At 45.2% G+C, this 27,794-nt stretch overlaps 1 protein-coding gene across 2 annotated transcripts; it reads right to left on the reverse strand.

The window, feature by feature from the left end:
* Window positions 1–1,986: 1,986 nt before the first annotated feature.
* Window positions 1,987–27,764, reverse strand: FKBP15 (FKBP prolyl isomerase family member 15). Of its 2 annotated transcripts, none has more exons than XM_064469193.1 (29): window positions 27,598–27,764; window positions 26,251–26,360; window positions 25,857–25,944; window positions 25,140–25,209; window positions 23,713–23,787; window positions 22,479–22,577; window positions 21,856–22,005; window positions 20,789–20,857; window positions 19,296–19,439; window positions 18,673–18,818; window positions 18,146–18,194; window positions 17,361–17,480; window positions 17,002–17,101; window positions 16,188–16,291; window positions 14,607–14,700; window positions 13,784–13,893; window positions 13,270–13,380; window positions 12,471–12,565; window positions 11,707–11,809; window positions 8,024–8,195; window positions 7,388–7,524; window positions 6,903–7,058; window positions 6,061–6,213; window positions 5,634–5,726; window positions 5,065–5,175; window positions 4,455–4,562; window positions 3,479–4,248; window positions 2,921–3,011; window positions 1,987–2,454 (listed from the first exon to the last, which is right to left on the reverse strand). In XM_064469193.1, the coding sequence occupies exons 1-29, from the start codon at window positions 27,654–27,656 to the stop codon at window positions 2,380–2,382; spliced, it is 3,762 nt and encodes a 1,253-aa protein (XP_064325263.1). In that variant the 5' UTR covers window positions 27,657–27,764; the 3' UTR covers window positions 1,987–2,379. The 2 variants fall into 2 exon arrangements, with proteins under 2 accessions (XP_064325263.1, XP_064325262.1); XM_064469192.1 differs by having other exon boundaries at window positions 25,857–25,947.
* Between the last annotated feature and the right edge of the window lie 30 nt (window positions 27,765–27,794).

The raw sequence follows: 27,794 nt of genomic DNA on the forward strand, positions 1-27,794 counted from the left end.
CAAGGACGGGGTGAAAGGGGATGGGAAGGGTCCCATGTTGCTTTTCTGCAGGTGAAACAGTTCAAAAGCAATTAAAAAAGCTCTTTCCCCTTGAGAAGAGAGCCTGGTGCGGTGCACGCAGAGGGGTGCGGCAGCTCGGCCCAGAGACACGAGCCATTAAAGACAGATGTTGGCACAGCATCGCCTCCCGTCGTTTTCCTGGGTACCCGAGGCAGGGAGAGTTTTGCACCAAGGATGGTGCCACCCTTGCTCTCAGCGGCAGCACAGGGGAGGGGTGAGATGAGCCAGGTCCAGGTGTGGAGGGGGCCCTTGCCTTCCTCCAGCCCCTGGGGAAGTGGGTGTTGAGCCCCAAAACTCCAGCCAGCACCAGCCCCTCAGACACATCCCCCTGGCCCTAAAGAGCACCCAGAGGCAGGTCCAACTCCTTCATGGTCCTGACGACGGTATGTGCCCCCTCCTCAGGATGGAGCGGGCCCAGCGCTCCCAGGGCCCCCACACCTGCTGCCCCCTCAGGGAGCCCAGAGCTTTCTCACGTTCACCCAGCCCGTGCCAAGGCAGGTGTGCACATGGGCACACGGGACAAACATGGCTTATTTTAGGTCCTGAGACAGAGCCAGAAAATAAACCTGGGAGCTACAGGCCGAGGTAGTGGGAGATGCTGCTGTGGGGAAGCAGCTGTGGTACCTGCTCTGCCTACTTTATAGCGGGACAAGCTTCAAACCTCAACTCCTGCACCCCAATCCATGCCCCTGCCCACCGGCACAGCTATTAGCTAGGAGAGCTCCTGCGCAGGCCCCCTGCGGCAGCCCCAGCGCCAGCTTACAAGGGAGCAGGCTGCCACGCAGCCTTGCGAGGTGCCTGAGGGCCCTCCCGCGTACATCGCTTCTCTTTTGTACTTCAGCTTCTTACACCAACACCCTGCAAGGTGACAGCCTCACAGGAGCTGCGGTCACAGCACAGAAGGACCATCGCCTTTCCCAGGGGAAGGGTTTCACAGCAAGAATGATCCCAGAAGAGTTTCTACATCACATTAGGCCTGGGCTGAGGCAGAGCTAAGTCAGTTTTCAAGTGCATAGAGATAGTCAGGCTTGATCTAAAGTAAAAGCCATGCAAGCAAAAAATACAGGTTTAATTGCACTTTATTTTTCAAGAAGTGAAATGCAAATCCCTCAGGTTGTCTGTAAGAGGAAACAAGAAGTGGAATTTGTTAGTATTAGCAACAACCTCTGCTAGGCCCCAGCCACATCGGGGTACCCACGCTCAGACCAGCACAAAGGGGAGCCCCAGAAGATCCAGGTTTCCCACACCATCACATTCAGCACTAAATAACCATTCGGTGCTTTGACTTCTGAAGCGGCTCCCCCGGAAACCCCAGCCAGGTTCACCCCGTGCCACAGCTCAGCTATTCCACAGGCTTTGGTCTCTTCCATAATTTTAGTTGCACTTGGCAGTTTGCACAGCAACTCCAGAGAAGCAGCACGTCACACGTCTGCGTTGCTGCTTTCGCTGTCTGTGAAACACAGCTCAGAAAAAAAAAAAATAATCATCTTCCCCCCGGCCCCGGAGAAGAGGAGCTGGCTGCACAGCGAACCATTTCTGTGAGGCCTCTGCGAGCCTCGGGCTCCTCCACAAAACACAGCTGGGGATTTGGCTTCTTACAACAGCAATTACTAGACACTACACCTGAGCTTGCAGCACGGGCCTAACCGAGCCCTGACGTCAGTAGCCACGTGTGCCGCAGCTCTGAGCGTGCGACGGTGCCGACCCGAACCGCCTCAGCCCCCGGGGTCGCCAACGCTGCCTGGGCCGAGCCGGTGGCCCGCAGGAAACGCCTGCCTGGGGTCTCCTGGCCAAACCTCCCACTGTGCACCGCTCATACGCGGCGAGGAGATGGTGCCGAGTCCCCGGGAGCCACCCTGGGGACTAAGGGAAATGGTCCAAGATGATCTTCACTGAGGGAAGGAGAGATTTTAGTCTTTAAAAAAAAAAAAAAAAAAACACGACCAAAAACCGAAGTAGTTGCGTAGCGCAGGGTCCTGCCAGACTTGGTCTCCTGAAGCACTTTACAGTTTGTATTTGCATAAAGTTTCAGATTAATGAATCACAGAAGTAGGACAGCAACACAAACGTGCACTAAGACTGGGTGGTTCCTTCAGCTCGTCCCAACCTCTGTGCGGTTGCCAGGTCAGAGCGAGGGGTCTGGGTGCCCACGCGCGCAGAAGGAGCCCCTTGCTCCCAGGCCCCTCAGGCTGCAGTGCACGAGCCTGGGAAGTCCCTGGTTGCTCACAACTGACCAACATATGCAGCCTGTCAAGAGCTAAGTGCAGAGGAAGAGGCCATGCCCAGAGGAGGGGGCTCACAGGTTCACCAGCCAGCTCTTCATCCCAACCAGTCCAGATCATCATCATCATCATCACCAAAGAGTGGGGCTGGAGGGGGGCGCCCCTTCATGCTCTGGAAGGCAAACCGGAGGGAAACTTGTCAGTCTTAACAGCTTCCCAGTATTTAGCAATTGCTACATGGTTCTGGCTCCAAAGTTTCTATCAGCTTTAGGGAGATGACATCAAGAAGCCTCATTACTGAAGTTTTTGTACTTTTCATATAATGGCTTAATATTCCAGGAGAGATGCTTACAAGCTAAAAGGGATAGGAGCCGGGCAAGACACTAAAACCCTTCAATTAACCCGGCAAGTCTCACTAACTTCATGCCAGGAGTTTGTCATCACCACCTCAGCCCTGGCAACCCCTCCAAGCTCAAGAAGCAGCAAACCCAGATACTCCTGATTTATAGAGACCGCAGGGAAGCTCTGAACTCAGCCAGCAGGAGCCAGGCAGCCGCCCACTGCCACGGGGAGTGCTTCTCAGACAAGCTACAGGTTAGTGCCTGACCCAGTAGGAGTGGAGATACACAAATACATACCACTTCCTCCTCATCCTCCTCCTCAGATGGAACTCGAGGCTTCAGTGGTTTAGGAGATGCTGTTTCAAAGAAGTTGTCATCCTCAAAGAGACTAGAAGAACAAAGATGATAAAGAATTAACAGTTCGCTTGCAGATGATGGGATCTTGGTTTCAGAAGTTCTATTAAAGAGCGATGGAAAAGTTTTGTTGCCGAGACAAACTTTTAAGGCACGTACTATTCACCAGTGCAGAATGACACTGGGACCTGGCAGCCACCAGAATCCGATCCTAGAGGAACCGCCCGTCCCGCTCTGTGCTCAGCTGGGAACCATTCCCTAGGGGTAGCAGCACCGCTGCCTCCCCCCAGCGCCGAGCCTGCTCCGCAGCTGCCCCCCCGGCAGGGCGTGCCCCGCACAGCCTGGTCTCCGCCGGCGCCCGGCTCGTGCTGCGCAGGGCTGGCACCGCGACACGCTCCTGCCCCAGCGGCGCGACGACGCAGCCTGCGGGCACGCTGCCGCACCAGCCCGAGCGACCAGCAGGGACGCGGGACTGCACCTACCCCAGCAGTCACACCTCACCTGGGATCTTTTTGCCTCTCGCCGGAGCCCCCCTCCGGCTGTCCTGGGGTTTCTCTGATGATAGCAGAGCTCTGCTCTGCTGCGTTGGGTAGTGAAGCAGGCTCCTTCTCAGAGCCACCTCCATCTGATGGGTCTGTGCAGTTCTCTGCCTCGCCATTTAAGGGAGGGGGCTCTAAGCCTCCTACAGGCTCCTCTGCCTTCTGCTCCGCAGTTGGTTCTTCTAGAAGCACTGCCCCACCTGCTTCTCCTGGCTTGGCTTCTAGAACAGAGGGTTCTGCAGCTTCTGCCTGCAAAGACACCCTGGAGGGACTGTCTTCAGTCTCAGCTTTGCTGGTGGGACTGCTCTCCTGCCTTCGCGCAGCTGGGACAACATCCTCATCCACCTCAGGAACAGGCTGTCCTGCAAGCATAGGCTCCCTATCAGGACCCGGGTAGGATTCAGCGGTGGAAGAGAGATGCTCCCCCTGGACCTTTTCATCTTCCAACACCACACTGCTCTGTGCCGCCTGCTTCTCCTCGGGAGTTCTGGGCCTGGCAGACAGAGGAGCAGACTCGCCTTCCTGGTCAGACACCGTGGAGCCTGTGGTTGCTTCCCCAGGATCAGCTGGGAATGCAGCACTCTGTGCTGCACTATGCTGCATGGGCTCTTTGTGGTCAGTCTTCGCTCCAGGCAATCCCTCCTGTCTCACTGCTCCTGTTCCAGAATCCTCCTTTCTGCTGTCATGATCCGCTTTCTCCTGCTGCCTGCTGAGTAGCTGCAGCGTTACAGTCTAAAAAATTGAGTAGAGAGAGAACATAGGTTATACCCAAAACATAAGCCATCACAGATCCTCCTATCATCTTTACTACTGGGCTGCTTTGCCACCCACAACAAATTTCTGCTTCAGTTATTTCAGACTCACAACACACATTTGTTGTTTTGGCCCAAGACTCATTCTCTCACAGAGATCACCTTGTATCTTTATCGCTGTTGTACCTTAATAGTGTTCATGACAACACCCAGAACTGTCCTGCCACTGTACGTCTCTTCCAGCTCAAATTCACCCCGAAGAGACTGAAATACACCATTCATTATCTTCTTTACCTGGAAAAGAGCAAGACAGGAAACAAAGATATGATTCATTAACACGTGAAGCACCGGACTCCAGATCAGACTCTTCTCCAGGTGAAGGAACAATAAACCCAAACATGTAGGGTTTTCAAATAATTTACTTTTCAAATGGGAAATTCCAGTAATGAGGCAGAATACGTCATACCATTTTAATTCAGAACCTTTATACATGCACCAAACCCATCCCTCCAAAACTGAGGCGGGTTGCACCAACCCAAAGCAGACTACACTTATTTCTTATTATTCTTTCTATTTATAAATCTAAACTTCAAATCTGAAGTTATAACCTAAAAATCAAGCACAGTGGGCAGCAGGAAGATCACATCCTTTCTTTCTCTATAGACCCTGCGACTAGAAACACAGTGTTTCTGTGGAGAAAATGTTTTTCCTTCTTATCTCTGCTCAACGAGAAATAACTCAAGGCAAACAGAATAGATTTGCTTAGTAAGGAGAAATGTTGGACAGTCAAGCTCACTTCTTCGGTGAAGTCTGCAGGTGAAGATCCAGCCTGGTCCTTCTCCAGGTCTCGGATGCGTTCTTCATAGCGAGCCTTCAGCGCCACAATATCGGACTGCAGGGTTAAGTACTGCCAAAGGGAAACCAAACGTTAGAGCAGCCCCACAGACGCCATTACCACGAACCTTGCAATGGAGGGGAACCTGTAAACAGTTTAGTGAGGCGTGAATTGCCAAGTGGAGTTTTAAGCAGGGCTTTGACAGAGAATTGTAAAAGCTTGGCTGAAAGTAACAGCACCAAAACAAAGATATCGAACCAAGCCAAAACCCTGGAGGACCCACAACCACGTCATTAGCGCTTCAACTTCAAGTGACACAGAGAACGGGCACAGCATTACTAAGATCCTAGTGAAATGAGGGCTAGGTCTCATCATTGGACTTGTTCTGGTTTGCTGGAAGCAACGTGAAATTATTCCTTCCCTTTCATATTTGGAACTCATGTTCTTGTTATTCTGGACATAGGTAGCCTGAAGCTAGCGACCACTGCAGTTCACATTCAGTCATTCAGCCACTGTGTTATTTGCTTTACCTTCTCTTTGATAGGCTCTAGTTGCTCCAAACGTTGCTGAAACTCAGACAATTTTTGCTCCTCTGCTTTTTTCGAGTGTTTTAGAGCTGCAAGCTGAAAGACAAGAACTAGATCCCCTCAGTTTACAGCCCCTTTCAGCGTCACCCACTTCAGAAGAGTTTTCGCTCAAAAACAGTCACTCAGACCAGTGCAGACAAGCAGAAGAGATCGTAGCTGTTACTTTAGTCCGAGACTGACACCATCTTGCTCTCCCTGGTTCAGAACTGCGGTGAGTAGCCCACCAATCCAACATAACAGATGCAAGTGCAGACACAACCCGTGGAACCCGTGGACAAGACCAAATTCCATAACAGTCAAATTAAAAAGCCAAGCCACAATTAGGTGGGAGAGGACCGTTGGTTATTTGGCATACATTTCAGCCCTTTACCTTCTCTTCCAGCTGGGACACCTGCTGCTGCAGGGAATCTCTCTGCTCACACACCTCCTGGTACTGTCTAACATGCTGCTCCTTGGCCGAGGCCAGCGTACGTTCACATTTGGCTTCCCACTGGGATTCCAGCTCTGCCTGGAGGAGTGATAGCTGCCCATCATGTAAGAGAGAACATTAAGGACATGCACACACAGAGTCTGTATTTGCACAAGAAGTGGCTGAAAGCTTGGGGCTGGACAACATCTCCTGCCCTAGGCTGGAATACCTACGGGCAGACGGCAGCCCTGCGGCTGTCGCCAGCTGCTGCCCACACCCCTCAGAGCTCAACTCCGGCCTCAGGCTGGCCCGAAGGCCTGGCTCAGGCTTCAGATCTGTTGGCACATTTCTAAGCAGCCTCACTCATCAGCAGTCCTGTATTCATCTCTCTACTACGAGCTCAGTTTGGTGCCTCTCCTTGCCTCAGTTTGACACTCTCTTTAACACAGTCTAAACCTGTCGCTACGTGCCAGCCTGCATCCAAGCTGCACCAAACTCTGCAGCCACGTCAGTGGCCTGTGATTTGACTCCAAGAATGACTGGAACCTAGCAGCCTTCCTGCCTCCTCAAATCATGTGCTTCCTTAGAGAGACATCAGTACAAATCCCAAAGCCAGAAGCAGGGCCAGACAAGTATCAGCAAAGATATTTTAGAAAGACAACAAAGTGAACCCTGTGTTAAAGGTAACGCCTAAAATCAAGCAGATAACATTTTAATTCTTCCACTACCTAAGCATTTTCATGACTATCTCCTACCTGTAGGTTCCTACAAGCCTTGTTTGGGAAGCTCCTATGACTCCTCACCTGCTCTGCTGCTGCCTGGTCAGTTGAAGTCCGTGCCTTTTTCAGCAGCTGTCGAAGCTTGTCCAGTTCCTGCTGATAGGATCTGCGTATTTCTTCCATCTCTTCCTCTGCTTGAGCTCTCTCTGAGAGGGATTTCTTCTTCCTCTCTGAAAGATTCTGCAACACAGAAGGACATAGAATAGGCCAGACTGCACCAAAGTAGCTTCTCTTCCTCATACAGAAAGAGATTCTTTGAGCAGGGAATCTTGTAACTTTAAAATCAAGCTGAGATTATTTTAGAGGTAGGAAGGTTAACATATTTCTAGCTAAGATATTAAAAAAAAAATGAAATTCACATAAGCACAAAGGATCCACCAGCATGGGGATGCTTGCCTGCGGACGAGTCAAGATTTACCTAACTTGCATGTTTACAAGCAAGAATATTAGATTAAATTTCAGCAAACAACTGAAACCCTGCATCTCTCTAATGCTGGCACTGGAAATACCCTTTCAAGAGTCTCCTTTTCCACTTTCAGGTCCGTTAGCTCTTCTTCCAATGCCGTAATCTTCATGTCCAGCTGTTTGCGGCTCTGCTTCTCAGCTTTGAATCTGGTCTGAGTGTCCTCAGAGGCTTCTTGGAGCTCTGCAGAAATACACTTTAGTGTAGGTTTCAGAGCTACATATATTTCAAGTTAGTACATTTAGGGACTGAAGGGAAGGAACCGTGTCTCTTGCATGATGAAATCAACAACACTGCTTGCACCTGCAATGGGAACTAGAATTTATCGAGAGCTTCTGTGAATTGGCAATGCTTACACCTCAGCTTTTATCTTAACTTTCCAACCACTGGAGCATCTCTGGTTCCTCTGCAAGATGTCAGACAGTAATGCCAAGAGATCGCTTCTACAAAAGGCATCCCTGTGACAGGATGATTTTGGTCATTGTTTCGACCCACTTTCCTTTTAGTGGTAACAAATACCCTTCACGCATTTCAGCGCAACAATATCCTTCTTCAGTACCCTTGTAACTGATCCTCGGGAAAGCAGGAATAGATACCCCAGAAAAGGAAAACCTACAACTTACAAAAGGGGAAGAAGAACGACACAAAGGAGCTCTCATGGAACAGGCACAAGAAGCCTCACCTGCTAACTGCACTTGCAGTTTGCTGAGCTGCGTCTCATGTCGCTCTGCCTCCTGCAGGGCAGCAGACAGCTGTTTCCGCAGGTCCATCTCCTTCTTCTGGTGGGCAGTCAGCTCCAGCTGCAGCTGGGAGACCTGTGCCGTGGCAGCTGCTAACTCCTCTGCAACTTTGGCCTGCATCACAAAACGGAGCAGGAAAAATGGAGAAAAAGAAGTATACGTGAGTGTGAGGAGGCACCAGAAGTGTTCTCACAGGAAGAGCTGATAAGGTACCGGAGACCTTAGCAGGGAAGTGCTGGGATCCAGCATCTCACAGACATCTCCAAATCGAAGAGGTAATGATGAATTTTTGCCATGTTACTGAGAGTCTTTTGGCTGTAACCTGTCCAGACTGACTAGAAAGTTGCATAAGGCCAGTAACCACCTCATCACCACATTAGTTCAACTCAATGAGTTTTCCTGAAAGGCTTAAATGTGTTTTTAAGACCAGTACCAGTGCCCGGTGGCTCTGCTCAGAGTGTTCGGTCTATGACATCTATTCAAGTAAAAGCCCTGGCTCCAATATTTAATGACCTTCCATACCTTTACAAATCACTGAAAAGCCACGTAAGACAGGCTTGTTCCAGCCAAAAGAGCACCTTCCCTCCAGAGCACACAGCACATAGTCACCTTGAGGTGCCCGCACGGGCAAGGCTGCTGTTTTGGAGCATAGTTCTCTCAGTAATTCGTTGACCTGCTTAGATTTAGTACTGCTCAAAGCTAGTGATCCACATAAAACCAGGTACTAATACAGCTTGTTAGACAACTTGTAACCAATATGTTAGGAGAGGCTCAAGGCATCAAGACAGAGACATACAGTCACATTCCCAATCTTGTTGCATGACACAAAATTCAGAGGATGCTCTACAAAGACAGAACCACACCAATCAGAAACCCTCACCTGCTGCAGGGAATACCTGAACAGCTTCTAGATCTATGCCTACATTCACGTTCTCAGCAAGCTTTCACGTTCTTGTAACTGGTAAGTTCAGGAGAACTGGAGTTCCTCTCTTCTTCATCTCCATAAGAAAACTAAAGCATTTCACTGAAGACTAGGACTACCACCTTCTGGCAGAGAAGAGCTGTGAGCAAAATTCTTCCAACTATGGTGAGGATGAATATGTGCTGACCTTGCGGGATGGGATACTACACTATTAATTTTGAAGAGGAGGCAGCATTTCAACAGAGGCTGGCAAAAACTAGATATACTTTCCTCTTATGTTTCCATAAATGTCTCACTGCAGTTCAAGATACTAACTCCTAGCATGCTAAAACAAAACCAAAAGCCCATGGCATATCTAAAGGCTATTTTAACACTTGCTTTTGTCTTTAATAGCAAATGAAGAAAAATAAAAAGGAAATCCTATGCCAGGAACTGTTACTAGACTTACATTTCTGGAGTGAATGCTTCAGATCTATACTAGTTCAGCTCCAGCCTCCAGCTTTCAGGTACTAAGAATCTTAAGTGATCTGTATCTGCTCTGACAGTTATATGATCATGTCCTATTTCTCCCATGGGGGAGGTGAAATGAGCAGCAGCATGACAAAGTTCTTTCAAAGGGCTCCCCAAGAAAGAGGGGGCCAGTGGCTACACTGCCAGTTATAAAGCTCTTTTCCAAATCGAAGATCTGTGCTAATTTGAGGTCTGAGGCAAATCTTTTAATGCCAATCAGCTTCTAGCTAGTGCAAGAGGAAGCTGGGCTGGCACTACCTAGGGCACAGTTATCTGTCACCTACACAGTCAGCAGACACTGCCTCACCTGGTCCCAGCCCCGATCCACTGGCAGCATGTGCTAGGAAGAGAAAGCAGCGACAGGAAACAGGAAGAGTTAACACAACTTGAAAGGCAGAGGCATTAATCATCATCAGAAAAGCAAAATGCTTCATTACAGGAGCCTAAGACACGCCAGAGAAGCCTTTAAATTATTCCAAGAACTGTAAAAGCTTCGACAGAAAAAAGTAGTGAAGCCTGGCTTAAAAAGAAAGAAGCTAAAGGTATCCTTACAGGTACATTACACACCACAGATGTAGGAGCAGCCCTACACGTGACTACCCTTTCACTGCGCTGGAGAGTGTGGGGTATCACTTATTGTCATGGTACACACAGCCTTCATCTAAAGGTGTGATGTGCTCTGCCAGGATCAAAGATCTACAACCCCAAAAGCAGCATGCTACTAATACCTCTTCTCAGCACTCCAGGGTACAGATGCCTGGCCTGTATCACAAAATAAATGGTGAGTCCCTATTTTTAAGTAAAGGATAAAATAGCTTAAAATTCTCTTTCCTGATTCTGTCTGTCCATGGTGATCTCAGCAACTGCAGTCACAGAGCAAGCTAGGTTAGATAAAAGGAAGAGGAAGGAATACCAGCCTCTAGTTTTGTGAGAGTATTGACTGTAAAAACTAGAGGAAATCTTCTCCAGTGCAAGTCATGGCTTTTCTGGTCTTAGCCTGAAGTCTATTCATGTAATAGTGTTATCACCAGGCAGTGACTGCTGAATTAAGTGGAGTCCTGCTGAAGGTAAGGCCCAAAAGATTCCTGAAGATTATGTCTTAGACTTCTAAAAGATGCTTCCTTCCCAAGTTGCTTATCACACAAGCTGGATGTTGTGCTCCCTGACAGCAAGGAATTTTATTTATTACTTCAGTCTGACTTATTCCTGGTTAGAATCTCTCACACTCCCTACATATTATAGGTATGCAAACGTGGGCTCTCAGTGGAAAAATACAGCTCCCCTTCATTGTCTACTCACACGGCATACAATTATCAGCCATATATTGCTCTGTTCTTTAGCATACTTGCTACCGTACTTTGGAAGGCTGCAGTTTGTAATCTTTAGGTGCGCCGAGTTATCGTTGTCATGCAGAGCAAACATTTATCATCTCACATTTGAATTGGAGATACACACAACTCAGAAGGGGAGCATAATGCAAGACTAAACTTGGTGTAATTTAAGGCAGCAGTGCTTGAGAAAGCATAGAAGACACCATGCAGTTACGGACCTCAAAGCTAGCCTACCCGGGCTAGGCTGTCATGAGTAGACATTACAGGGTATGCAGCCATGCATAAGTGGATTTAACTGGTTTGAAAGCTGTTTCCCAATAGCCCCTTTCACAAAAGCACCAAACAACCAGCTTTTCATTAGTGTGTAAAAAACCAAAAGCGTAAGAAAAGTGCAATGAAGAAACTCTAGTAGGAACTAATTTTTCTTATAGCTTACATTCACTCGGTCAGCTAAATAGCTTCAGAAATGTTTTTATTCCTTTTGTCAGTGCAACTAGGTAAACAAAGTACATTTCCAACTCGACAAAGCCCTGTGACACACGCAATTCCTTGACGTGTTGGCCACATACCTACAAAGTTAACAATCAATCAGATACTTACCTGTAAGATAAGGGTATTCACACTATGACAGCATAAAGATTTACTTCTACATCCTCTGTGCTGCTTTTGTTAAGAAAGCCATGAAAACGTTCACATTGTTTCTCAGAACAACTTTCAAAACAGAAGTTCAGAACTGCAGATGTCTTGCAAGAGAACTGACTTAAGCCTTGACTAACAAGGCTTCAGCACGTTTTAGCGCACCAGCAAGCCCCTTTCCTGGCTGCAGCCAGAGGTCTATGCCTCTGCTCATTGTCACCATTACCTTCTCCTGTTCTGCATGTAACACTCTTGCCTGTGTGTTTTCATTTGTCGTTTGCAGTGAATGATTCCTCTGCTCCATTAGCAAGTTACTTTGTTCGACATACCTGTGAACAGGGGGGAGACTACATGAGCATTTAAGTAAACACATGACTTCGAGCAAAAGGCTCAGATAGAAGAGGTGGTACTTCTAAGCAGTGTCCTTCACAAGTCCCAGATAATTTTGCGTGATGTCCTGCACTAAAAGCCCAATCTCAAAAGGGTAGAATGGGCGTGCCTAGCACAGCAGAGGTTATCTCAGTTTTGATAAGTTCTTTACTTCTTTGCAACAAGTCTAATGTTGCTATCACGCAATCAAGAGTTTTGATAACCTGATATCCACTAACCTTTGCCACTTCCTTAAAAAAGTTATTCCCCTTCTTAAACTGATTGGAACACACACCCCACAGTGGAACTAGGGACACCACGTCCCCTGCAATTTCTTCCACCTCACTAAAAAGCTAGCAAAAGTAACGGAGAAAGCGTGCTCAAAGATGGCATGAAGTTTTTTTCCCCTTTTACACGTTCACATTTACTGTAAACCAGTTTTGGAGATATATCCTGCAGAGAGAGGTGGGGGAAAACCCCACACTTTTAATGGCTTAAAACCCCCCCAAAAAGTATCAGAACATGTCTCTGTGCTAAAGAACAACCCTCCTGGCGATGCCTAACCAAGTATAAGCTAGTAAGTCTTTGCAGATGCAGAGGCTGTACTCTCCCACTCCTTACCTCTGATTCCGCTCAATCAACTCACTGATCTTCTCATTTTGCTCCTCAATACGACCGCTCTTCTCAAATATCTCTTGCTTCAGCCTCTCGTTCTCCTAAAGCATAGCCCAGGATGAATATTCATCTCATTCAGATTTCCTCACAGCAGTACCTAAACCTTTGTTTTGTACCGATCCAGTACAGTGGTGAGACTTGTAACCCCCTCCGGTAACATCACAGGAAAGGAGCTAAGAGAGTAGCTAAGAGGGTAGCTAAATGCGCTGTGTTTAGTGGGATTCCTGGCATGGGACAGTAGTTGCCACACCACATTCTAGAGAGTATTGTGTCTGGTTGACTTTTTCAGCCACAAAACTCAAGATTGTAAGGCTGCTGTCTAGAAAAACTACAAAGCGTAAGACTAAGTAGTGAAAAACAAGTAGGTGGCTCTTGCAACACCGTACTTCAGCTCTGAAACTCCATTCTGCAGGATGCTGTGGGTTAAGTCCCTAACTGTTTAAGAAGGCACTGAATCTCTCTCACATGAACCTTTTGCCAAGGTCTGTTAAATACCAATGTATCAACTCTGGCTCAGAATGTACCCAAACCACAAACTGTTGAAAAGAGCTTTTTTCGGAGGGAGAGGGGTGGAGATCATTGTGTATCTCATGCTGTTACGTAGGTTGCTATTTTTGGCCACACAAAAATAGAACACATGGGTAGATGAACATTTGGGCCAAGCCAGAACAGCTGTCCTCATTAGGAATAGCACGTGGGCTCCAGTTTCTTACGGACGTAGTAAAATAAGGTTGGCCATGCTCACCTGGATTATGCGTTGGATGTTGCTCATGATCATGGAGGCTTCCATAGTAACAGAGGAGATACCAGGCAGCAATGAGCTGTTACCAGCGTTTTGTTTCTTCAACTCCTCCACCTGCAGGGATAAGCCATTCTTAAGCCACATGAAAAGAATTTATGGGTGTAGGTAAAAGTCAGACATCTGCAAAGATCCATTCCACTGTTCCATCTGATCAGCTGTAGGGTATATGCTACCGTATCAACTGCGACACCTCCTGAAGGACAGTGAATCTCTTCAAACACAGTCCATCATATGATATTTAAGACAGTAAGAGACAGCACCTTCCCCAAGCCTAGTCTTAGCTTTTTCATAGTACCTGAATTGCTATCACTTCAAAGTCCAATAATAACATAATTTTCAGGAAGTTACTACATCAGTAACAAACTTGATGCAGGTGTTTAAAGAGAGCCAACTCCTCAGACTACATTTGGAGAGCAAATAGCAGTAATGGAACAAGCCTGTCTATGCCATACGTTACCGTGGCAGCCAGGTGATCCATTTTATCTACTACTTTGCTAACGGCCATTCGGATTTCGGTGTTATGCTGCCGAGCTTCTGCCATCAAAAAGGAAGTAACATCCCCGGGTGCTTGAATGGAAAGGAGAGAGATCTATAGTCACAAGGGGAAAACGCCTGCACACAGACAAAAGCAATGCTGAGCAGTTTGAAGCCTGCCAGATAGGACAGCCACTATCTTCCCAGAAATAAAAGTGACCTGGTATCTGGAAAATAACGATGTAGGTATTTTCCAAATAACGTGAAAAGGCAGGTTTATGACTACAGGAAATTCTTGAGACACATGACAGCACTTCAGTCAACAAGAGGGAAGCACCCCCCACACTGGAACAGTAAACAAAGAGGTAAAAATCAAACAACAGGAATTAAGGTTGGCTTCTGAAACTCTGAACTGAAAAACCGTGCTCCAAGAAAGGTTCAGCTATACTCAAGTCTTCACCAACAAGGATTACCTAAATGGTACTTTAAATGCCTTTAAGTCCTTCTTTGGTTGTACCTTTTTTGGGGGGGGCTACAGCCTCTCACTCAGTAAAGGTCCCTATATGTACAATTACATTCTTTCCCTTGCTGCTAAGTTCCTTAAGGTAAGAAAAAGATGGATATTTACTGGGAAATGTCTGCCCATATTTGGTATCAAAAAAATAAGAATTTGTGAAACAGCACGGCATTACAGGCAGGATGAATATGTACATGTATACTACCACTACCACCTAAATCATCATCATCATCCAGTTTACTACAGGTATTGCAGCCTTCTGAAAAGCACATACTTTTTTTAAACATACCTTGGTAAGGTGTGGGATACATCTGTCCTACAGGCTGCAGCTGAGAAGCAGAGGCAGCAGTCTGGGTGTAAGCAAATGCCATTCCCGGATATGCCTTGCAGAACAAGTTCAATAGATTACAATATGTTTTGATATCTCCCCCCTCCCCACCCCCCACTTAAGTGGTTTTCATGTTCTTTAAGCCCCAGAGCAATGACGATATTTGGAAAGAAAAGAACAGAATTAGGAAGTCGAATTACACAACAGTCATAGTAGAGGGAAAAAAAACAACCAAAGCCACTCTTCTTTCAAGGCTTAGATATGTGTTAAAGCTACCACAGCTTAATAAGTTACCTTCTTCACTGAAGTTTAAGCAAGAGCACATTACCCTACGTTTTGAGAGGCAAAGATCACCATGTGAACAGCTCACTGCAGTTTATTGGATGTACAGTCATCTGAAGTTATGCTAACTCAAACACAAGGCTATCCCCAGGAAAGGTTCAAACAGTGCAACACAACTCAACTGCAACTTTACTGCCTAGTGCTCATTAGAAGCAGTTAAACAGACTAAAGAATGCATTAAATGCTAGGAGTACCTCACTCATAAATCTACATTCAGGCAAGAAAAAAAAATTACAATACAACTTGGGCCAAGTTTCTACAAGAATTCAGGACATCAGGGTCAAACTTTCAAAACAATACATCAAATCACTGTCAGATTAAACCTTTACTTTAATGTCTAGTTTCTATTTCATCAAACAGAAAAACCTATCTTTTTATCTTGTTACTTGCCACAACTTCCTCATTTTCAATAAAAGGAAAATGCAAAGCCAAAGCAATGCACTGGGGTTGGTTCCCCTCCCCGCGTAGTGTTTGTATTCATTATCAAATATTTTCTTCCTCTGCCTGGACCCTTTAAATATTAATGGCGCTTCTATGCGGCACAGGCCGTTGTTTGATTCCCAAACCCTCCCCAAAACAGGTTAAGTGAAAATAACTACAGAAACCATAGGGTAATAAGTTTGGGTTTAGACTTCATAGAATTGTTACTACAAAAGCTTTGTAGTAAGTCTTTGCTACCTGATGTGGCAAATACATTGTGTGTTAAGCCCCCAAAGTTTCCTTGTCAGCAAGCAGATTACATCGCTTTACAGCGGCAGCACCATGAGCCTTTTAGAACGATTATTCTTTTGCTGGATGAAAAATGACAACCCATATATAAGTGTACAAATAAGCTCTTGCAGAAAAACAGACCATGACCTAGAAAAATTGCAATTAAAACGTTTTTGTTTTCACCTGCGCTACAAGTACTTGGAGTTTTTATTTTAGCTACTACAGAGGCAGATGTTAAGCAAAGTCTGGTTAAATCTTAGTTAAAGTTTAAGAAGCTATCAGCAGGCAGAAGATTAGCCCCTTTTTGATTAAGTTCTAAGAGGCATACGATGGAAGCCTGAGAATGCCAAAGCAGAGTCACAAGAAGCAGCCTGGGATTCTCCTCCTTGCACGCTGCTATAGAGTCCTTGCTCCCAGCAACAGAGAAGACAGTAAAACTTATTAGAAAGGACAGAAGTGCCAATATTCTCCTTGATTTCATTTCAGTACCTGAAAACCCTGTGCTCCTCCAGGCAGAGCTGAATGAGGCTGGATCGTTGCAGGTATTAAAGCAGCAGAAGATACCGGGGGTGTAGAACCAGCTGCTTGAGGTACTGAAAGGGAAGGAAGAAATTCAGCATGCCATAAAGTAGCTAGAAATAATTTAACTCACCTAGTGTGAAATGGCCAAAAGAAGTCACTAAACAGACAGAAATTGAACACAAGCCTGCCTGCAGCCGTGTGAAAATTAAATCCAGTCAAACAAGCAATAAAAGGTCAAGAAAAGAGTAACCTTTCACAGAAATTTCACTTCTAGCTAGATTTACACAACCTCTTTTCATTCAAACAAAGGTGGCTCTGAAGTTTACTGACATGAGATGTTACCCAGACTGACTCTAAAGACTGCTCAGCTGACCAGCATCCATCACGGGAAGACAGGTCAGGCCCACTCCAGAGCTGCCAGTTTTCAAACAAAAAAAATTTCTGTTCACTGGGAAAGGATTTGTAACAGTTCCGATCACATGTCTTGGAAATCTCAGTGCCACCTCAGCACACACGATGACAGAGCAGCTCATGCACGGTGGCTGCTCTTCCTCAAGCAATAATGTGTGCACAAGATCACAAGGAAGACATATACTCCAAGGACTTCAGTCTTGTGCTTTATGAATTAGTCTACCTTTGGATCAGCAAGCTTTATTAGAAGCTATCTATCAGTCCCTATTTCTGTTCCTGAAAGGAATCCTCTATTCGAACAGCCCTTGTGCTCAAAGCCTGCAAAGATGTGAATTTCTCTATACCAGTCCCAGGCTTACCAGCATATTACCTTGTGCTGACACTGTGGGCAGTACTGCATGAGCCGGCTGCAACGGCCTCATGGAAGATGAGGCCACTGGTTGCACTGTCCCTCTCAGTGTATTTGGATCCTAAAAAAAATTTTGTGTATTACAATGAACACTAAAGAATGAGTCAACAGTTTGAACCCCAAATCACTTGAGACTAGGCATTATCCAATTAACCCAACTGAACTAGACAGGAACAGTAGAATCATTAAACCATTTTGCCACAGAACAGAGTATGCCTTCCCTGTACAAAGGGAGAGCTATTGCTACGGACTCCACTTCGAGGAATTCACACTGTAGAAAAAGCATCAAAAAAGACACATGTACGTGACTGGTGACGTACCTCTATTTCCGAGTCACTGGAGTCAAGCTGACTACCTGCTGTTCCGGCAAGGAAAGGCAGCATGGGCTGGCCCATTTTAGCCATCCGAGAAATTAGCTTTGCCTTTGCTACATCTGGATTCTAAAAGAAATGTTTGCAGTTACTCTTCTTCTGTCTCTCAGCCCAGGCTTTTCAGACATTACAGAGACATCTATCAGGATTAGACTCTTCCAAATCACTGACTTAATTCTGGTTCTTTCAATTTTTCAACAACTGTTTGAAAAACTAATCTTCAAGCACACACGATAACACTGTGGATTTGCTAATCCAGCTTGCTTTATATACTCTCCTTCTGGGATGACACTGCTGTCATCACATAGAATAATCTATCCCTGCACAAAACACAGCAAGAAATAAATATTTGAGTTAAGGAAGCTGCTTAGCAGCTTTTTCTATCCCACAGCGTGCACACAAAGCCTTCTCATGTAGCTATATAAATTTAAATTGTATGTTCCAATTACTCTTTGTTATCCATTTTAAATTTGTTAATTTATTTGAGAAAACAAGCAGGCTTGTGAGTATCCACATTTGCATTTAACATTAGGAACTGGGACTGAGGTCCTTCACGTTCTGCTAATCCCTTCAAAAACAAGGCCCTAATCTGCTGGTAGTAAGGTGAACATTTGAGAGTGTCTTGCTTGCACAATGTTCACTTTATCTTCAGCAACACTGAATGCAGAGGTGAAACCAACCAAGCTTCCCTACCTAAGGATTCAAATTAGTTAGGAAGAGACAACACCACTTACTGCTAGCTGTTCACTGATGGAGTTTGACTTGGCCCGAACAGCTGGCTCCCTGAAAAGCCAAAGAGGTGTATGTTGATATTGGAGATTAACAAAGATGAAACTGAATGCCCTAAAAAGTATGACTGATCCATTTAGTCAGTTTAAGCAACAAGTGACTATGTAAAATTTGCAATTAAACAAATCAGCCATTACCCAAGACCAATTTATGGCTATACTGCCGCCTGAGATGAGAAAGCTGTTGTAGCAGTACCCACACAGCTTAATCACACTAGATCTCAGTAACGCTGTAGAAGAATGACTGCTTTCATCTGTGCCCATTTCAATTTCTTTAAATCTGAAAGTCAGCATTCAAGCAGAAAATGTCCTGCAAGTCTTGTTAGCATTCCTCTGCCACACTAAAGGCACTAAGTTGGCACACAGAGGACCCACGATTGCCAAACAATGTGCGAATGCAGCATTGTGCTGGATATTTGTGAACATGGCCAACTCTTAACACAGCAAGTTGTTTCAGCTGTGGTGCTTCTTACCCAGGCTTTGGAGGTATCGTAGATGGAGGCAATAAACCGGTGTCTGCAGAGAATCCATCTGAATTGGGTACTGGAGAGGGTGCAGGAGAATCCCTTGAGCTAGCACTCTGTCCATCCGAACCAGAGCACTCCTTTACCAACTTCACCTTAAAAAGCATGTAACAAAAGAGATGTTGTTCTGGGTTCCCAAAAAAGTTTTGAGCAACTTGTTTAGTTTTGATGACTACTCCTTTGTTGAGGTCATGCACTTCAAGTAAAAGCATGCAACTGATTCAGAACTGGAGAAGCTGAGTCTTTAGATACTGTTATTCCTCACTATGAGTATTTCGATTTCCCAAGTGACTCACAAATAAGACAATGAAAAGATCCCAAGACAGTTAGAACAGACCTGTCTTAGTAAACAGCCTAGAGGGATTTTTTGGGTTTAGGGTTTTGTGGAGTGCTTTGGGTTTTGTTTTCTTTTTTTTAATTAAAGATATGTATCTTCCTGAGGTATTTGGTTTATAACAGTTTCTGAGCTGTAGTTCTTGTGCCAACAGCAGGTTTTCACCTTGCAGACAAGATGCTGCCACCCAACAGCCACAAAGCAGAGGTTAAAAAAACACTTGGCAAAAGACACTCACTCTCTTAACTTCCACCTCAAAAACTAAAGTAGAGTCTGGAGGGACACGGCCAGCCACTCCCTGAGCCCCATAGGCCCATGCTGGAGGAATAATGAGATACCTTCGTCCTCCTTTCTTCATCCCCATCATTCCTTCTTCCCATCCCTTTGGTTTTCAGAGACATAACAAAAGAGAAAGCGAACAGTTTGATCAGTGGCATTACGGTTTCTTTTAATTACACTGATTAAGACTGCTTCAGGCACCTGTTATAAAAGATACCAGAACATGTGTAGGGAAATTCTTGTAAAATCCTATTCCTTTTCAGTCTGCAACACTAAGCCTTTGTCTTACAAGTCATAACAGCCAATTATAAATTGCAACATTAACTTAAGACTAAAGATGCAGCTCCTGACACGTTCATAATGAAATCAAAACAGATACAGCAACCTCTAGCATGAAGGCCAGAGGCTTCCAGGTCTCTGTATGGTTACAGATACCTGGTTCAAGTTTTAGATACCGTAACTTAAGCAGCTATCACAGATCACACTGATATCTTGGAGAAAAGGACTGCATGCTGGGCTGTGTGCACAAATTCTGCAGTTGCAGGTGGCTTGCAGGGCACACAGCAGCAACCTCTCTCAGCATTCTGGGAAAGAACAGGACTCCACGTCACTGAGATCACTTCCGAATTACTATGGTTAGACTTACAAAGCACCCGCAGAAAACAGTTGTAGTGATGGAGAAATGAGAGCAATGCAAAATGTCAAACAGATGCCAGCATTTAACAGGATGTCTACAACACCCCGGCAACATTCATAAGACGACACATGTTAAAAAAATAAAGTGTAAAAATAATGCATCTTCAGTAAAGGACAACTTGTAACAGGTCGTATATGAATTATTTGTGTAATGGAAATGACCTGAACAAAAGCATCTCCAATTCACTACCTGATTTTATGGAATAACATAAGGGAGTACCATACCACCTGGACCAAAAAATTATCACAGTCAAAACCCTCACAATTTGACTTCGAGGGTAAAACCACTCTAGGCAGCATCTTTTACTAGATCAACCTACAACTTCTCAGCTTCTTCACCCTCCCATGCCCTTCTCCCACGTGTTGTATCAGAGCTATGTGATGCTCTGCTTCTGAGGCACAATGAGCTCTTCTCAAATTGAAATCTTCCTTTAGAGATAGGGTTCCCTGAGAACAAGGTAATGGATTAAGTAACTTCCAGAAAGACAAAACACACCCCAAAACCCCAGCTCTTGAAAACAGGAAGCTTCCTTTTTACCCAACAAGACAACTTCTTTCTAACACTGCCATTGAGAAGGAGACTCAGCTATACTGCGCAGATTAGGAAGAAAATAAAGTTTGAATGAGTCACTGTTACAGCATGTTTTCTGTCAAATGAGACATATAACAGAAATAGCGTATATGATTGCTGAAGATCTTCAGTAATCCAAAGCTCTGAGACTGCAGTTTTTATAATGAAAGTGCCAGAAGTTCTACCTTGATGACCTTTCCAGATCCCAGCTTTAGCCGCAACAGCTTGTCTTTGTTAACATTTGAGTCAAACACCTGGGGAGTTGAACAAAAACACAAAATACGTGGATTTCCCAACTGGTTCAGGGTTCTGAATGCTACTTTACACATTCCATAAACTCTTAAAATCTCTTATGTGCTATTTCCCACTCTGCTACTTCCAAAATTAATTCTCAGCAGACATAAGTCAGAGATGGCTAGAGTTTCTACTCCATTGCATAGTACAATTTCTTAAAGTGAATAATAGCTGGAAACTCAGACTTTAAAACTGCTTGGAGCTTGATGGTCAGGACAGGATTGGGCCAAGTAAAACACTACACAGCAGGCTTACATCAAGCGGCAAACAACTGTCTAGATGTTCTGTACATTAAACTAAGACACATGCAGCTGAACAGCTCTTTCAGGAGATCAGAGGTAAGCTCTGCTCTGTACCATTGGTACACAGAGAGAAGCCTGCCAGGCAGACCAAAAAAAACCCAAACAACCATAAAGATGAGAAACAGAAAGCCCTTTTTTTATAGTACAAATATTCAACTGCAGATGGATGCAAATGCAAAACCCTTTGCCATTAATTTCACCAATAGTAAAAACATCAGCAGTGTTTTAAAGGTAATGCTTTGAAACATCAAAGCATTTATTTTGCTCATTACCAAACTGGATTGGACACAGCTGTAGAGGATATAAAAGCAATCTCATTCTTTTAACATTTGGAGATATACTTTGTGTCAGACAAGGCATTATCACTTCCTCAAGCTTTTTCCAAAGGAACATAGCTAGCTTCATCGTCCCTTCCCACCATTTTCATTAATGTGTGAGAGTGCTTATGGAAGTGAAAATCATCTCAATAACCTCCTCCTGAACAGTAATGGAATCCCTTATTATTCTACAGGTAACACATATGACCTCACTTATGGTGCCAAAAGTGACTGAAGAAATTCCTTTACCATCAGCACCAATGCTATGCTAGATGTGGCAGGTCCTTTCCAGGGACTATCACACTCACTCAGTATTAGGAGGCAGAGAAATGCCTGTACCTGTCCAAGCCCGTGGTTCTGGAACAGCCAACCCACATAGGCAATCTCCAGAGAGTCTCCCACTCCTACTCCCTGGCCTTCTCCAAGAACAAGATCCTGGTAGAGGACTGAATCAAGTGCTGGGGAGCTGTTACATTTGGCAATGCAGACCTGCAGAAGGAAAGCCTATCAATGTCTCTGGCTGTTAAAACAGAGTGGCAACTTCCACTATTACATTACAGATCTGATCCATTTCTTACTGTACTAATCAAGCCCAGGCTATAGATGCACTTAAGAGGTATTCCATGTTTCTTAGTGCTGAATTTTGCTGAGCTATATAAGTAGTAAATACCTTCTGCTCTACAGAACTGTTGGTCTTACAGTAGCTAAGAATCTTGATTAAAAATCCTATCAGAAGATGGGAGGCCTCAGGGAGGTCTCTATTTAGTGAGCAAAACTCAACCAGGCTCATCACAGATCTGCCTTGATCAGTCATGCAGATACTCAAAGCTGAACTTCAGTGAAAAAAGTACAACTCTGACTTACAGCCTTTCAGCAACAAGGCACTCTCAGAGATACATCTTGATCTGCCTGTTGTTCTAAATAGGCCAGCAAGTCATACCTCCCACAGGGTAAGTAGTTACCTGCTTACTGAAATCCATTGCTGCCTTTTCTGACTCAAACATGATGGACCAGTTTTGTCTCTGATCATCATAGAACGTACTGTAATTGTTGGGTTGAACCTGTGGGAAAGGAAATCAGGCCTACATTGTACATTAAAAGATGCATTCAACCAACAGAAAAAAAATCTGCGCCCAAAAGAAGCGTAAAATAAAAGCTACTAAAATTAAGCAGAGGAAGAATCCTGCTGTATTACTACCCAAGTTCAGAATGCACAAATTAGCTTTTATTTGCATGCTCACGATCATGGAAGAATTATAAAACTCAAATACTTGAACAAATATTAAGTTCTTCATAGATGCTGCAGCTTTCACAAGACGGTGAAAGCTTTCACAAGCCTCTTCAAAGCTAGGTTCTATAATATGTACTGAGATTTTTAAGTGTAAGTAATCTACTTTTCCTAAGTATTGATTACATTGAAACTTCCAGAATCAATTAGAATAGTCGCTCCTTCCTCACTTTAAAAATCCATGTCACCACTAGCTGAGTACATAACCCATTAATCTTTCAAAATGTGCTTATGAAAACTAAAGCATAAGCTAGCATCCTGGTCAGAAATTTGGACTGAAATTCTACTATTTCAGAGTAGAATTTCTGTCTAGCAGACCAAGAAAGTCTATGTCACCTGATGACAAGCTAAGAGTAGTAAATCAACCTACTAATTTTCTGTAAAACTGGTAGAAAACACAGAACCTCCTAAGAGATCCCATTTTGAGGCTTACAACGCTCCAAATTGTTCTTATCAGCAGGAAAATGCTGAGTGTCAAATTTCTGAGAGAAAACATTTCCTTGCTATCACTTCCTTCTGCTTGCTCAGTCATATTCACTCAGTCACTTAACTACAGATTACTAACAAGAGGAATTTTGTTCTTTTTCTATCCATGGTAGGACTGCAAAACTGAAACCATCTCCTCTGTGATCTAGAGGTAATAATACACCTCCTACAGTGTACAAGCTTGCATTATGAAACCTACTGATGAAGTGCTCTGCAAAAGGCAGATGTAACAGTCTCTTGTGCAATACATGTTAGGAGGGGCAGCAGAGCAGTGCTCCCACTTACTGCGACACCTCTTGCTGCGTCGGTCAGATGTTTCGTCTCAAAGGCTATAATCTAAGACTTCAGAAAGCATTTGAGAGTCAACTCCTGTTTGCCGTGAACGATACAGATCATTGGAAACTTTCTCATCAGAGACTTACTGTGAGTATGAAGCCTGGATGGATCCTTGCAGTTGTGATCTGTTGCTGCTGACTGATGTAAAGGAGGATCCTGTACTGGATTCCACAAAGAATTGGGCAGGGAAGAAGAACAAACAGTAGAAACTCAATACATCTTCAATTCTAAAGTGCTTTGTCAAATTGTAAGCCAAAGGCTATGGCATTTATTTGCCAAATACACCTTGCAGCAGCATTTTTCTCAGCAAAAATACTTAACACAATTTTGTAACTTATTAAAAACCCCTTGAAAATATGCAAGCTTTATTTAGCTACAAGAATCAAGGAATTCAAACTAATTATTATGCATTAAGCAAGATGCTTTAACTAATTCCACATTTTTCACAGTTACTCTGTAAAAAGATAGTGCACTAACCCTTCAGTACATAAAACTCATAATACATGATACACATACATAATACATATGGCATACAGGCATAAAACACTGTAAAAGATTGAGCAATAATAAGTTGGAGGGAGCTTTCCAAGTGCTAAACCATGCAGATATTACATTATATTGACATATTTGGCTCTACTAGACATGATCTAGTAAGGAAAAGTGCTTTCCTTTACGCACCTGTAGCAACGGCTTCTTCGCTCAGCACAGCTAGATAGTGAACTGGGAGTGATCTGCTAACTGATCCCAGCTGTGCAGGCTGTGACATTACAAGGCAGCCTGAGGAAGGCTGTGTTACCTTCCTTCTGCTAGCCCTGTCCTTCCCAGCTCCCCCACAAATGCCACACCTGGATGCTTCTCAGACAAGTGATTAAGGAATTAGTTTACTATTTTTTTGTTGTTGTTCTTGCCAAAGCAGATGCAACTTAGTTACACAGCAAGAATTAGGAATTAGGAATTATAGGGGGATGCAAAACGCCATAAATACCAACATCAAGGAGAGATCAGAGCATTCAAAGTATCTTTTAAACACATTGATTTACCAGGCACCCCAGCGCTGTGTTCTCAGATAAGTACTTGGGAAGAAAGCTTTGGGGAGGAGAGATATTTTTGATACCAAAATAATAAAACTTAACCAAAGCATCTCTGTACTATTGGACAGAACTTTGCTTTATATGGATTTCCACATCCACAGATTTGTGATCCAGTTGTCCAAAGACATTCCAAATAAATACCAAAATCACTTCCAAAAACATTAGAAAAGGTGCAGCTCCTGAGACATTGCAAAATATTTCAGGCACACGCTGTAAGAGATCTTACAAACTCGTGGATGGCAGAAAAGAAACATGTTGCCAAGGTAAATGGTTAAGCCATAAGTAAACGCAGGAAGGCGTAAGCAGCAGTGGAACCAAGACCTCCAACATCAGAAGCAAAGACAGTCTGGTGAGCTCAGAGGAACACCGACTCATACCAGAACGCTCTCGGCATGAAAAAGTTAGTGTGAAGTGTTTCTCACCTCTTTAGTAACGTGGTTCCCCACTACAGCTGCTCCATACTTGCCTTGCTTCAAGTACTGCCCATTTGTACTGGAAGACAAGCGAGACATTCAGCTGCAGAACCACCTCTGCCTCCAATTTCTCTACAGTTGCTGAGCTTTGCTTCTTTAGAGTTCAGGTCCCTTTCCTCATGCCTAAAATGTCAGGCAGTCTTTTTTAGCTTAAAGACACTACAACTTTCTTGCTTGCCCACAGATTACAGGACCATACATTATGGAGTTTGGGTTGAAAAGTGCTCTTTTCCACAGATCCAAGGCAAATGAGTTTTTATACGATGGCAGCGTCAAATGGACAGAGAATTTTACCGCTGTCACTCTATGCTCATGCCTCAGTTCTCCACTAAGGAACACATGAGATGTAAGCACGTGACCGAGCTGCCTGGAAACAGTGCAAATGTCATGCCAGCACCCCAGGATGCAGCTCCCTGTAACAGCCAAATCCAGAACTTGCTATTTATTTGACAACTGCATAACCCCAAGGTGCAGCACAAGAACTGCAACTTTCTTTGAGCAGAAACTTTCATTGACTTGTAGCGTTCCTACTGTGCAGGCACACATCTCATCTATAAGCAATGGTCTCCCCACTCATCCAGAAATACCTTCCCTTTACAATTAGGTCTTAATCTCTCAAAGACACAGACTCTGAAAGGTCATGCAGGAAACCACGGCTGCACTTACTATCGATAAGCATGAACTGCAGTGGCCGTGAACACTGATGGTGCTCCTGAAGCTGCTGGGGCCGCAGGAGCCTTCTGGGCTGCCTGAGCTGCTGAAGAATAAGAAGGAATACCTGTCAGTGATATAGAACTGCCACATTTGCTGGCCAGTGGCAATGCCATGACACATTCCTTCCCCCAAGGAAAAAGTACCTCCAGAACAGAGTGGAAAAACAAAGACTGATATTCTAAAGTCACCAAAAGCTACTAGAGTAACCAGGAGCAAAGGAAGAGAGTCTCATTAAAGAAAAGCTAAGTGAATTATTTGCACTGCTGTTCTTCACAAAGGCTCTCACTCTCCCAGCAAGACAAATGCTGCTATGTTCCTTCCCCCACGCTCAAGCCCAGTTACTTACCAGCTGCTGTTTGACCCTTCTTAGGCTGCTTTGGTGCAGTGTACTGGAAGAATTCATTTCCATGGCTTGAGACCGTTTGATCCAGACCAAAGAGAGAGGCCAATCTAGCACTAGAAAGATAAAGTAATTAATTCACCTTATTTAACATGGACTTTATAAAGAACACCATTAATCATAAGTTATATAGGATATAAGGTGTTTACCATCACTTCAGAGACAAACAAAGGGATGTATGTTAAGCAGCTCTATACTAGTTAGCCATTTAATTTTGAATAAGCAGAACTTTTAGATGAAGAGGTTGGGGTAAGTAGTACAGCAGTGCTTCATTTCCTCAAAAGCTACTTAAACAAACAAACAAGGAGTGAAGATACACAAAAAAAGAAGTAACTTTAAAGCAATGACCAGGGCTACCCCTGTATGAGATAGCTGCTGAGAAAACGATGTGACAACAGAAGTCACCATTCAGCACTGGAATTTTTCTTTTTGAAACGTCCAGTAAACTATTCTTCCATTAAGCTTTGCAATGGCAGATGCTCTTCTGTCACATGGCTGACGGTTTAATGCTGCAGGCAAGCAAGTTATTCCTACAAGACATGTCGTTCACAGTTTTACTGCTTTAAGCCCATTTAAGCTCACCTGCTCCTGGTACAAGTGAACAATTCAAACTATGAAACAGAATCCACAGAGGACACCACCACTGTCCGTGGACCTGCAGCACTTTACACGAGCTGTTTTAAGAACAACCATTTACTAGAAAGAGAGAGGGTTAGTTTGCAAGATGTGTTAAACAGAAGATCCTCGGAGAGGGCGAGGAGCGAGCACAGCTGAAACTGCAAGAGCCACGGAATCTCTGAGCAGCAACAAGTTACGCAGCGTAAGAAAAACTGAACGTGCTACACGAATCCCCCCAGGCTGGCACTTCCAGGACCTCCCGTTCCCGTTTGTACCCTTAAGTGAAAGCACCAGCCTTCCCCTCTCTGCCCTCTCCACCACAAGCCGCAGGCCCCTTGCCGGGGGCTCCTCCGCCCCCGCCAGAGCGGGACGGGACGAGGGGGGCGCACGGAGCCGGCAGTAGGTGCGATCACGGGAGGGCAGCCCCCGCCTCCGGCCCGACCCCGAAGGGCTCTCACCGACCCCGAAGGCCCCGCGGTGCCGGCAGCGGGGGGAGGGCCCCGCAGGCCCGCCCGCCGTTCACCAGGTCGGGCAGGAGCAAGGCCCGGCCGTGGGCTGTGCAGGGAGCGGCGCAGGGCCCGGCCCTCACCGCTACGGGGCTTCCCCGGGGCCACCTCCCCCTCACGGCGGCAAGGACGGGAGGGGCGGCCCGGCCGCGACCCGACGGCCGCTCACCCGCTGGCTGGGGACAGGAAATCCGCGTCGTCCTCGTCCGCCACCGCCGCCCCGAACATGGTCACGGCCCCCCCGCCGCCGTCCCGCGATGTCGTAAACGCGTTACACGGCAGCGAAGCGCTTTGCGGCCGCGGCAGGACGGGACCGGGGCGGGAAGGCGGAAGGGAGCCGTGCGGGGGCGGAGCCTAGCGGGCACG

This window comes from Phalacrocorax carbo, chromosome 18 (assembly GCF_963921805.1).
Source record: "Phalacrocorax carbo chromosome 18, bPhaCar2.1, whole genome shotgun sequence".
Taxonomy (NCBI): Eukaryota; Metazoa; Chordata; class Aves; order Suliformes; family Phalacrocoracidae; genus Phalacrocorax; species Phalacrocorax carbo.

Bases quoted from the DNA above. Each gene is read 5' to 3' on its own strand.
- FKBP15 (XM_064469192.1), bottom strand. From the start codon at position 27,656: ATGTTCGGGGCGGCGGTGGCGGACGAGGACGACGCGGATTTCCTGTCC. The intron at 17,481-18,145 runs GTAAGTGGTGTT...CATTTCTTTTAG, and splicing joins CCATCAGTGAACAGCTAGCA to AATCCAGATGTAGCAAAGGC. The intron at 7,525-8,023 runs GTGAGGCTTCTT...GTATTTCTGCAG, and splicing joins ACTGCAAGTGCAGTTAGCAG to AGCTCCAAGAAGCCTCTGAG.